General features: G+C 40.5%; 1 protein-coding gene across 1 annotated transcript; it reads left to right on the forward strand.

Annotated features, from left to right (window-relative positions):
- The first annotated feature begins 2,492 nt into the window (after positions 1-2,492).
- atp6v1c1a (ATPase H+ transporting V1 subunit C1a) lies at positions 2,493-9,425 on the forward strand. The gene is made up of 13 exons (XM_076737813.1): positions 2,493-2,632; positions 3,122-3,282; positions 3,877-3,944; positions 4,954-5,039; positions 5,367-5,461; positions 5,666-5,757; positions 6,187-6,285; positions 6,419-6,487; positions 6,625-6,717; positions 6,929-7,022; positions 7,787-7,884; positions 8,011-8,137; positions 8,691-9,425. Exons 2-13 carry the CDS (start codon positions 3,151-3,153, stop codon positions 8,787-8,789), a joined length of 1,152 nt encoding a protein of 383 aa, XP_076593928.1. The 5' UTR covers positions 2,493-2,632; positions 3,122-3,150; the 3' UTR covers positions 8,790-9,425.
- The last annotated feature ends 1,688 nt before the right edge of the window (positions 9,426-11,113 follow it).

Here is an 11,113-nt window from a genome sequence, read left to right on the forward strand (position 1 = left end):
TCTTATTTGCAAACATTGCAAACAGATTACATCAACACACAGATTTAGAACAAGCCAGCATAGATTAACCCCGACTGACCAAAAGTCTGCAGTCAAAGAGGAATAAAGAACATAAATCCAACAATGAAAAGATAAAAAACTAAGTTGGTCACCCTCTTTGTTTGTAAGCATAAAATTAATGTATTAATATATACAATTGATCAGATAAGACATCTATGGCTCTACAGTATCTCTGCACAGTAGTTTATTTACTCTTTACATGGAAATAAGTGACTGGTTAAACTCACCATGAATCGGTCTTATGTAACAGACTCTTGTGTTGAAAATGTGGTTTGGTCACTCAGCAGCTCTTTTTGGCAAAGAATGTTGCTAAGTAAAAGGGACTCCAAGCAAACTTTTCCTCACACTGATCTGAATGTTAAGCAGGGAAATATAAAGCAACTGGCTGCAGGAATATAACAGGTCTTATCATGAATGTTGTGGACTTTCTTTTCTGACAATTACTACAACTACACAGATACTGTATTTGTGAAAATTCACTGCAGCCTTTTTTGAACACACCCAAACGTTAACTGTAAAAGGGTTCCATTTTTGGGTCTGCGATATGCCACCTAAAAGGACCTATCTTTATCTCTGGGCTTTCCCCGGACATGTCATTTTTAACAATGGTATCAAAGAGGTGGCGGGGCACGATGAGATATACCATGATGGTCAAACAATAATATAATCTAGAAAATGATTAACTTTTCACCCTTGTTTCCTTTCTGCCAAGATAGATTGCTGAATAACTAAGTTCATAACATGACGGTCAGAAATTGACATCATTGCATGTGGTTTACTGTAAAAGTACATTGTTTCTGAGAAAACCAAACCACCAAGAGGACCACATCAACTAAACTAAATATAGACACACATGTCTCTGCGGTGCTTTTTTATGATTTGTTAGATATTCTGCAAGTAAATCATGCTGGAGAGTGCCTAACATGATTTGCTTGTACAGGTGTGTGTGCGTGTGTATGGATGTGCACCTGCACAGATATTGCCTACATACTGCATGTTTATCCTACATACTATGCAGGTTACGTGTGTGTACTTGAGCATGCTTTCATTTCTTGAAGCAGTGGTTCTCCGTAGTCCAAGTCAAGTGAGTCCAGGTAGTTTAAAGATTAAACAGGTAATGTGCACAGTGAGACTGTGTATACAAAGCTTCACAGAGACCTTCATTCCTGGAATGTATGAGTGAGCCAACAACAAACCTGTGTCGTTCTTTATTGCTTTAGTGTTAAAAGAAAATCAGAGAGGATTTTCAAAAGAAATGGAGGAGAAGAGGTGACAGCAGTGCACCTCCACGTTTTAAGACTTGTGAGCTATTTTAATGCTGCTATTCTATTATAACACTTTGACACTTCCAGGCTTACAGTAACCATAAACACAACTTTGAGAGAAATATGTGTGAGACACTCAGATGGTTGTTTCCAGAGAGCTATGGGAGTCCATGCAAGGACACAGTCTTGTATGGTGTGCGTGAGAGGGGATGGTAATAAGCTTGTAAATACTACTTTATCCATTCAGTGCTATTTATTGCTAAAATAACATTTTCTCTGTTATTGAACACGAAGAGATCACACACCAGACTCTCAGCTGTAGTCTGCGTTCTGTAGACTACCGCGCGCACACACACACAGATGATTGTGGAGTGTGTGTGTGTGTGTGTCCTGATAACATCCCAGCAGACTGGCCTCTAGCCAGCCATGGGCAAGCTCACCCTGCCGTTTGATGTCGAGGGTTGGCTCCAGGCAGACCAAGCATTGTGTCCCAAACAATGAACCCCAGACCCACTAAACTATAAACATGTCCCTTTGGGGGCGTTTTCCTCAGATTCTGTGCAGGAGACACCCAAAGTCAGGAAACCTGACCCTGCTTTTCCAAATTTAGCAACTCTAAAGCCTTAAATGCTGCTGACTTGGCATCCAAGATTGCCTGTCTCCTTGTCTAACAGTCTATGGCAATAATGCACTTGGAATGTTGACTTATGCTGAAGTCTGAGGTGTAGTTCTTATCACATCTTTTAATTCAGGAAATTTGGTTAAATGTCATAACAAGAATGGAAAAACGCCTAAATTGTCTCGCTAAATAAAATTTTGTAAAACTTACCATGGCAATAAAATGTCAGCCTCATTATTCCAAGTCATTATTCGGGCAGCCACTGCACTATGTGCTGTTGTGTAACATTCATACATGATTGCTTTAAGTAGAGTGAGGTCTAACTGTTGCGACCCTCCTCTATCTGAAGAACCTGGCCCTCTTCACATACGTTTGCAAGCATCTGCCCTGCTGTGACTGCCATAAGTCTCCTTGAACGTGAGCATCAAACCCACAACAATCACAGACATTATGCTACCTGGCCTGCAGTACCCACTGTCCACCGGCTGTGGTCGCTGCTGAGTTTTCTCAGTAAGCAGAACGTGTGAGAGAGGCCTTCCGGTTCCTCTGGCAGATCAGCTGACTCTGATGCTGCTGTCAGGAGACCTAACCAACTGTATTGAATGGCAACTATGAAAATTATCAAGCCATAGAAACGCTCTTTATAGCTTTATTTTTCACCGTTGACGGACATCTTTTATATTCAGAGGTGAGTAAAGTTGTTACGCAGTAGCATAACACACCTGTGTTGTGTTTGGGAGCAAAGCTAAGTGGCTAACGGTAGCTAATCCCTTCTGTATATTGCTTGACCTTAAACATCTTTCTTGCGAGCTTCGGGTTGTATTCAGTACTGTTTAATGCTTATTTATCGCTGTGTATCGTTAGTTAGCTGTCAGGGAATGAAGATGTATATATATAGTGTTGGCAAAATAGGAACGTCAGCTTGTACTGGACCCTGAATGAGCTACTGTTGCTAGTGTAGCATCATGTTATTAGCTCGCTTAGTGGTAAACAGTGTCAGGACACTTCATGACAGCAGCAAAGACAGAAGGGATGTCAACGCAGTTCTTTACCTGTGTTGTCGCTAAATCAGTGCTTTTGATCAAGAGTCAGACTCAGCGTTTCTCCATGTTTTATTAACTGTTGAGCCGAGCTAAAACGCAGCGCACATTAATCTACATCCAGTTTCTACTTTAAGTTTTCTCTAGCTGCACCAGTACTGTAACCATGACAGAGTTTTGGTTGATCTCTGCACCGGGAGAGAAGACCTGCCAGCAGACATGGGACAAAATGATGGCAGCCACCACGCGCACCAACAACCTCTCCGTCAACCACAAATTCAACATCCCAGACCTCAAGGTTAGCATGGAGTCACACTTTAAAGCCTTTATCCCCACCCTGAAGTACAGAGCCAGTACTTTGGAGTATTGAATCTATGGATACGTAATTGAATGTGGACATAATTTTTCTTTTTCATCTATTTTTCTAAGTCATGTGGTGGTTTTACATGTAAAAGGCTCATATGAAAATCACTCACCTTATATATCCACTGTCAAGAATAAGCTGATTGTGTGTATAGGAAGCAGCCTTTACATAGATCTGGTGCCTGCATGTTGAAGCGTTGGTTTGGTGAAGTTTTCATCCACAGAGCCGCTCAGCTCGTCTGGCTCAGTTCCTCTCTGCACTGAAGGTGAAGTAACCCCGCTGACCTTGTTGCCACATGGGGCTTCAATGTTCTCCTGGAACCGTTAGCAATGCATGAACGGCTCTGGACAAAGAGGCGCCGTTCTAAGCACATAGGGCCCCCTGGATGTCACTGTAGACGGATTGAACCACAGATGTCGCTGTTTAAACACAACCCTGCTGATCCCACTTAAAAACGACCCAAATCTCAGGACTGATTAGTCAAAATGTGCTGATGTTTTACTTTATGCTTTATGTGTTCAAAAACAGGTGGGGACACTAGATGTTTTGGTTGGGCTGTCGGATGAACTTGCCAAATTAGACTCCTTTGTTGAAAGGTATGCTCCCTATTCTGACATGGAATGAACGTTTTTATTCTCTGTCTCTCGGGAAAGAGTGCTTTAGTGATTAAATTGTCATTTTATACTGCTCTCATAATCATGTTGAACACAGTCTGTGCTTTAAAGGGCATGAAAAACATCTCCCCTAACCTGTGCAATGCTCTCTGATGTGGCCGGTTTACCGTTCTGTAATCCCTTCTCTTACCTTGTAACAATGAGGAATTTCACAGGGGCCTGTGGCTAGCCGGCCTTGCAGTCTAAACTTGGCAATTTACAGTTGGGTGACACACCACCAGCTCTTTCTTTAGTCATATTTATACCCGATGACTTATGTGCCGCAACTATATTTGAGTGTAATTTATAGTCTTTTGGAAATACTGACATCCAAAACTCACACCCAGCCATGACTGCCTGAGCTTTGCTTCCTCTGTAGATATTTCCAAGACTGTGAGAAAGACCAGCCTTGCAGTACGGTTTCACTTGTTTGATTAGTGCCTGTCCTCAATCTAGTTCCTTGTTTGAAGTTTCCATCCAGCATGTCTGGAAAAAAGCAATACCTAAACTACTGAGTTCTTCAAAATTACATCCATTTTCCTTTAAGTTTTGATCGAATTATTTCAGTTTGTATTATTTGGTTGTCTTTTTTGTCATTATATGAACAATAAAAATGTTACTTAGAGAGTCAAAATCAAACCAAAGTGGTTCTTATGAACTTTTTCAGCATGAGATGTGATTTGGCTTTCAGTCTTTCCTTGGCTTCACTACTGTAGACACAGTCCTGCTTTGATCCACTGCTAAACGGTGTGGTCAAAAATCGTGAACTCTGCGAGTCTGCCACGTTATAAATTGCCTTGTCAGGAAGTTACCTTAACAAGAACACGTGAAAGTTTTTGATGTGTGTATGTTTGTGTTACATTTGGGGCATGAGGTCGTGGTGGTCATGTGAGTGTGTGGTTTACTTTGGCTTTGTGCATGCCGAGATTTGATGTCTCCTGGCTGTTCACAGTGTGGTGAAGAAGGTTGCTCAGTACATGGCCGACGTGCTGGAGGACAGTCGAGACAAAGTACAGGAGAACCTGCTGGCCAACGGAGGTACAGTGATGGTTACAGCACAGTGTGTCCTGATTATTTTATTACCAAAAAACAACTGTGTTTCAAGCGGGTTAATGCAAAGCAAGGCTAAAGGGGCAGTAATGAAAAGAACAACTTCAAGCACACATGTTCTATATATTCTTTACAATCTTAGGCCAGCTGACAACTATCTGATGTTGCTGCTGAACTGAAAGAAGTTCTTTTCCAGTGCAGCGATCTAAACTTCATTCACTGCCATTGTAACAGTGTAGTTTTATCCAACTTCTGTCTTACTATAATCCCATAATAAGCAGATAATAGCCTGACAGTTCTGTTGTCTTTTTTCAGTTGATCTTGTTACCTACATCACAAGATTTCAGTGGGATATGGCAAAATATCCCATCAAACAGTCGCTCAAAAACATCTCGGAAATCATCTCAAAGGTAGGTCTCTGAATTGTCTGTACTTTTTATTTTTGTAGCATATGCATAGTTGTAGGGTGTTTGTGTAGGTTTTATTTCTGACTGGGCTCATCCAGCCTTTGTGCACCTGTTCCTCTGTGTAGAGGCGTGTTTTAAAGGGCATGTCACTCTGTATTTTATTTGTCAGTCATAAGTAATTTCAACTATGTTTGTCATCCTTAACAGCAAGTAACCCAGATTGACAATGACTTGAAGACCAGAGCATCAGCTTACAACAACCTGAAGGGAAACCTGCAGAACTTAGAAAGGAAGAATGCGTAAGTAATCCATGTGTGCTAATGTGCTCGTCTCTAACACTGCTCACACTGCTGTGTGCTACACAGCACACAGGAAGTAATGTAGCTGGCCAGAAAAGACACAAATTAAGTAGTTTGGACAATCTAAGTCACAAAGACCAAACTATGTCTCCCCCCAGCATTTTCAACTGTTTTTGAAGGGCTTTTTAGCAAAATATATTAATGTCTTTTAACTTCTCTTCAGCTGACTGGACATCTGTTTGGTTACCAGGCAGCTTTGAAATATCAGACCTCCATGTGCTTATTTATGAGTCAAGTTTCAAGGATCACTGACCATGTTCCGCAGTCAGCATGGTCTGAAAAGTTACTGTGACTCTGAAATGCTTTGTCAACACCAGGCACCCTCTTTATGTCACACCATGTTGTTGTAATACTGCTGTGTGCCACCAGGGGGAGCCTGCTGACCAGGAGCCTGGCTGACATTGTCAAGAAGGAAGACTTTGTACTTGACTCAGAGTACCTCATCACTCTGCTGGTAGTTGTACCAAAGTGAGTATTACTTCTATAGTATGACAAGAATGTCTTGATGTAAATCACAGAATTAGAAACACGTTGCAGCGTAAATCAGAGGAAAGATGAATGAAATGCTGACTTAGTATCTCCTCATCTTGTGTTTTTTCAGGACTGGATACACTGACTGGCAGAAAACATATGAAACACTGGCTGAGATGGTGGTGCCTCGATCCTCAAAGTAAGTGATGTCAAAACCAATAACAAGTATGTGCATTTTTAGTGGGTGATTTGCTTGTGATTTGCTTTACTTTGAGGTTAATGTGCAGTTTTCAGTCTCTTTTCAGCAGTATAACAAGAACCTGTCATCTCTTCCAGTCTCCTATTTGAAGACAACGACAGTGGACTGTTCACTGTCACTCTATTTATGAAAGCCATAGATGACTTCAAACACAAAGCCAGAGAGAACAAGTAAGAGTTGTTATACTTAGCTAACACATCATCATTGCACAGGACAAATGCAAACAAGAAGTGTGAAAAGTGTCGACATGAGAAAATGAGCTGAATTCAAAAGGAGCCAGACTGTGAGGCGAATATATATAGCTGTAACTAAACATATCAAATAGACAGCACTGCAGTGATCAAATGAAGCTGATTTCTGCCGTCCACGTCTCATTTCTAGGTTCACAGTGAGAGACTTCCAGTACAACGAAGAGGAGATGAAGGCAGACAAAGAGGAGATGACACGACTCTCCACAGATAAGAAGAAGCAGTTTGTAAGTGATGGAACAGGAAAGAATTTTCTGCTTTAAGTTGCTCATTGATGCAGTTTCACGGTGGGCAGTTGAAGGCATCATGCTGATCTTTTCATGGTTTGGAATACCGTAGGTCTTTATCTACGATACAGATTGATTCATTTTTGTCGAGCATGCTTTATGTTTTCCAGATCAGTCACTGGATTCATGTTTAGTACATTGTGAAGATAACTTACAGGGACTTGAATCCTTCCAGAGACACTGTAGTTATTCTGTTACAGCAAGGATTTACTCACTTTATTTTACAGCAACGTTACTTTTACTGTGATCAATTTCAAAGATTTTCCAAATGGTAAATTACAAAACACTCCCAAGCCCTGAGAAGTGAAAGTTTAAAGCAGAAAAAATATCACAGTCCTCTGGTATGTTTCTAGAAAAACCCTCCAAATGACACAGAGTGAGCAAAGAAACGATTCCTTCTTTCTGGAAAACAACCAGATAAAAAGCCTGAAGCGGTTGGAAATGTCAGTGCTGTGCAGCTGGCAGCAGTCAGAAAACACTGACCGCATGCAAATCCACTGCAGTAAAAACAGGTTTAATAATCTGGAATCGTTGAGGACAGAAAGAGAAATGCAGCTCTTTGTCTTTAAGACCTGTCTGCCAAATTTGACTGCGATAAGAAACAAACATTTTATCTTGGTGATTGCAAGTACATTCTCTTTCTGTTTGGGCGAGACTGCCACATCCAAAAAACACGCAACCCTAATCAGACCTCTTCTCTGCAGGGTCCACTTGTCCGATGGTTGAAAGTGAACTTCAGCGAAGCCTTCATTGCGTGGATCCACATCAAAGCACTAAGGGTCTTTGTGGAATCTGTTTTAAGGTGCTGTGGTCAGACATGCAATCTTAATATCACCCATACATAAAACTACAAGGTGCTCGCTTCCTTCTCATTTGCAGCAGTTAAAAAGCTTTTTGATCAGCATATTTATGTAACGTGTTCCTCCAGATATGGGCTGCCAGTGAACTTTCAGGCCATGCTCCTGCAGCCAAACAAGAAGACCATGAAGAAGCTGAGGGAGGTGCTCAATGATCTGTACAAGCATCTGGACAGCAGTGCAGCAGCAATAATTGATGTGAGTACTGTGATGCAATTATAAAAAGACTCTGTGACTTTTATAGAAAGCAGTAGCATCGACCTGAGACACACCAATGGAGTCCCTCTGCTGCTCCATCACCATGTTAGGAGAATAGCAGGGGCTCCCTCTCATGGCCATAGCTGGTTACTGCAATGAAAGACAACAGCTACGGTGGCGTGAACCCCTTTATAAACAGTCTGTGTACCTCTAATTGAATATCAACTCATTCCTGTTTTTTATTGAGGTGTAAACATGTATTGATTAATATCCCAGCCTTTTAACAGTGTGATGTAAGTAAGTTTAAATGTTAAGTAACTTAGCATGAAATTGAGTTTTGGTTAAATCAAAAATGTTTAGCACTACGTGTGTTTTTCTCATGTGACTCCCTCGTGGTACTCTTATCTTTGTTCAGCGATGTTGGTTTTAGTGCCCCCCCCCCAATCACTTCCTGACAAGCTATCATTTCAGTAACCATTTCAAGCCTGGCCCTACATTCAAACAGCTGCTTTCACACACTAACAGTCTGCACTCTTTTCTTTTTTCTTCTCAGTCCGCAATGGACATCCCAGGCCTCAACCTGAGCCAGCAGGAGTATTATCCTTACGTCTACTACAAGATCGACTGCAACCTGCTGGACTTCAAAGTTTAACAGTTTCCCCATTTTGTCTTTATGTTAAGTTCATTTTTTCCTGGGACAAACCTCCCCCCTCCCCCCTCCCCCCTCCCCTCCCTCCATCCTCACTGTCGCCTCTGCCCATCAGCTGCTTGTATGACTGTGCTGCATGTTCATTCCTTGTGCTGAAAAGGCTCAGCAGCAAGCCTCTACCACTTCTACAACTAAGGGACGAAGAAGAACTTTTAAATATTGTTTCTGTTTACAGTTTATTTTTCTTTTCAAGCCACACAGATAATTTGCTTTTTTTGATGTGAAATAGATAAAGAAATCATACTGGAGAGTTGTGTATTTACTGTGTCATTCCACATGTGCTGGTGTGTATTGATAGCTACATCTTCTGTATTGGTGTTCAGAGATTTGTGTGTATGGCCAATGTTATCACTGCACCCGTGGCAACCAGATCTGGTAAGTGTTTCTAAGATTTTGGGGTCGTCCTCGCAGACATTGTGCAACAAAGATGCTTTATGAGTGTGTGTTGTCTGAAGTTGTGTATATTTGCTGTCAAAAGTGATCTGTATCAGAGTATTGTGGAAGCCACCGAATAAAAATGATTGATGAATAAATCAAATCAAATATGTGCGTGAACTGATAAATAAATATGATACTATATACGTAGCATTTCCTCTCATTGACAATATTGAGATATAATTGAGAATACTGTATGAGTATGCTGCTGGTGTAATATGGTGACGTTCATGTGAGAGAAATGAAAAGGACGCAGGCAGAGAGGTTCTGTGTGAGGCCTCGTGGTGACTCATGATCATACGCAGAGCCACGAGCAGTTTCAAGAAAAGCCCCTCTCTAAGAAGAAATCATTTGGAATCCACATCGCCCCAAGAAAAACACATAACACACTTCAACATGGAGGACAGATGGACACGCCACCAGCCAGCAGAGGGCACAAAACAGACACTTTAGATGAGGCTCTTGCATGATATTTAAATGTATTGGAAGTGTTTTAATGAATACTTTTACTTCACTATAAAAATACTCTATTACAAGTGACAACTTTTACATAAAAATGTTTACTTAAATAAAACTATTAGTGACAAAATGGACTTAAAGCATCAAAAGTGCTCCTTATGCAAAGTGCTCCTGCCAGTATTTTTATATTACTGGTTCATTATTATTGATACATTAACATGTAAGCTGTCCTTTGAAGGTGTAGCTTGTAGGTAGAGCCACTTCACTGCTTCATATACTGCTGGGAAGTTTAATCTCTCACACAGCATCATAATTTACAAACTGATCTTATGTTTTATGTGTAAAATCTGAACATGAAAAGTAGGTAGAACTTATAGTTGTTCAATGAATATACTGGGAAAAAGTATATAATGTAGAATATTTCCCACTAAATTGTAGTGCAGTAGATGAATAAAGCAGTAGAGAAAGTGCCTCAGAACTGTACTTACATGGACTTATACTATATGTACTTAAATTACATGAGTAAATATACTTACTGTCCACCACTGGCTATTTATCTATGAACTGTATGTGTCACAAGTTCCATGACTGTAAATGGCATAAAGTCAGAATATCTGCAAGCTGTTGTGATAGCACTCAGTAAAATGTCATTTCACAGCAATATTTTGATGTAACAATAGTGTCAAATAAAAGCTACAGAAGTCACATACAGACGTTAGCACAGTGAGTTTGTAGTCTGCATGATTAGGAGTCAGTCTACTGGGTCAGTCAGTGCAGAGCTGGGCAACACAGTCTGATACTCCAATACTCCCTGTTCTCCTCAAAAAGACCAATATATTCAGAAAATACAATATAAAACAATATAGAAATAATGTATAAAGATATGTTGAATCTTAATCACTACAATTCACTAAAATACAAAACATGAACCACATGAATGGTGTCTCGAAGAAAGAAACAATTCTAGAAACTATGATGGAAAAATTGTGAATAGATAAAATGGAAAGAATAGTATGTGGTAAAAAGATGCAGAGACTACAGAAGGCTCTGGACACACAGGTGTTTTCACCTAACCTGATTATAGGAGGAATGATCAAAGCAGTGACAGAAATAATGTGATGCAGACAATCTCAACATACCAATGACGACAGTGATAAAACTGTCCATTGTGTCGCTGTAACAACTAGAGAGAGAAATCCAGCACATTCTGAGCAGCTGAATCAGAGGACTAATCAATGAGTGAAAACAGCTGTGGTGTCAGGGGCCCATGGCTGTGGAGGGCCTTTCCTTTAACATTTACTAAAGAAAGAATGTAAAAACATGAACAAGACAAAAAAAAAAAAAAAATCTGGTGACAGTCTTATGACTCGTAT

Source organism: Chaetodon auriga, chromosome 8 (genome assembly GCF_051107435.1).
Source record: "Chaetodon auriga isolate fChaAug3 chromosome 8, fChaAug3.hap1, whole genome shotgun sequence".
NCBI lineage: Eukaryota > Metazoa > Chordata > Actinopteri > Chaetodontiformes > Chaetodontidae > Chaetodon > Chaetodon auriga.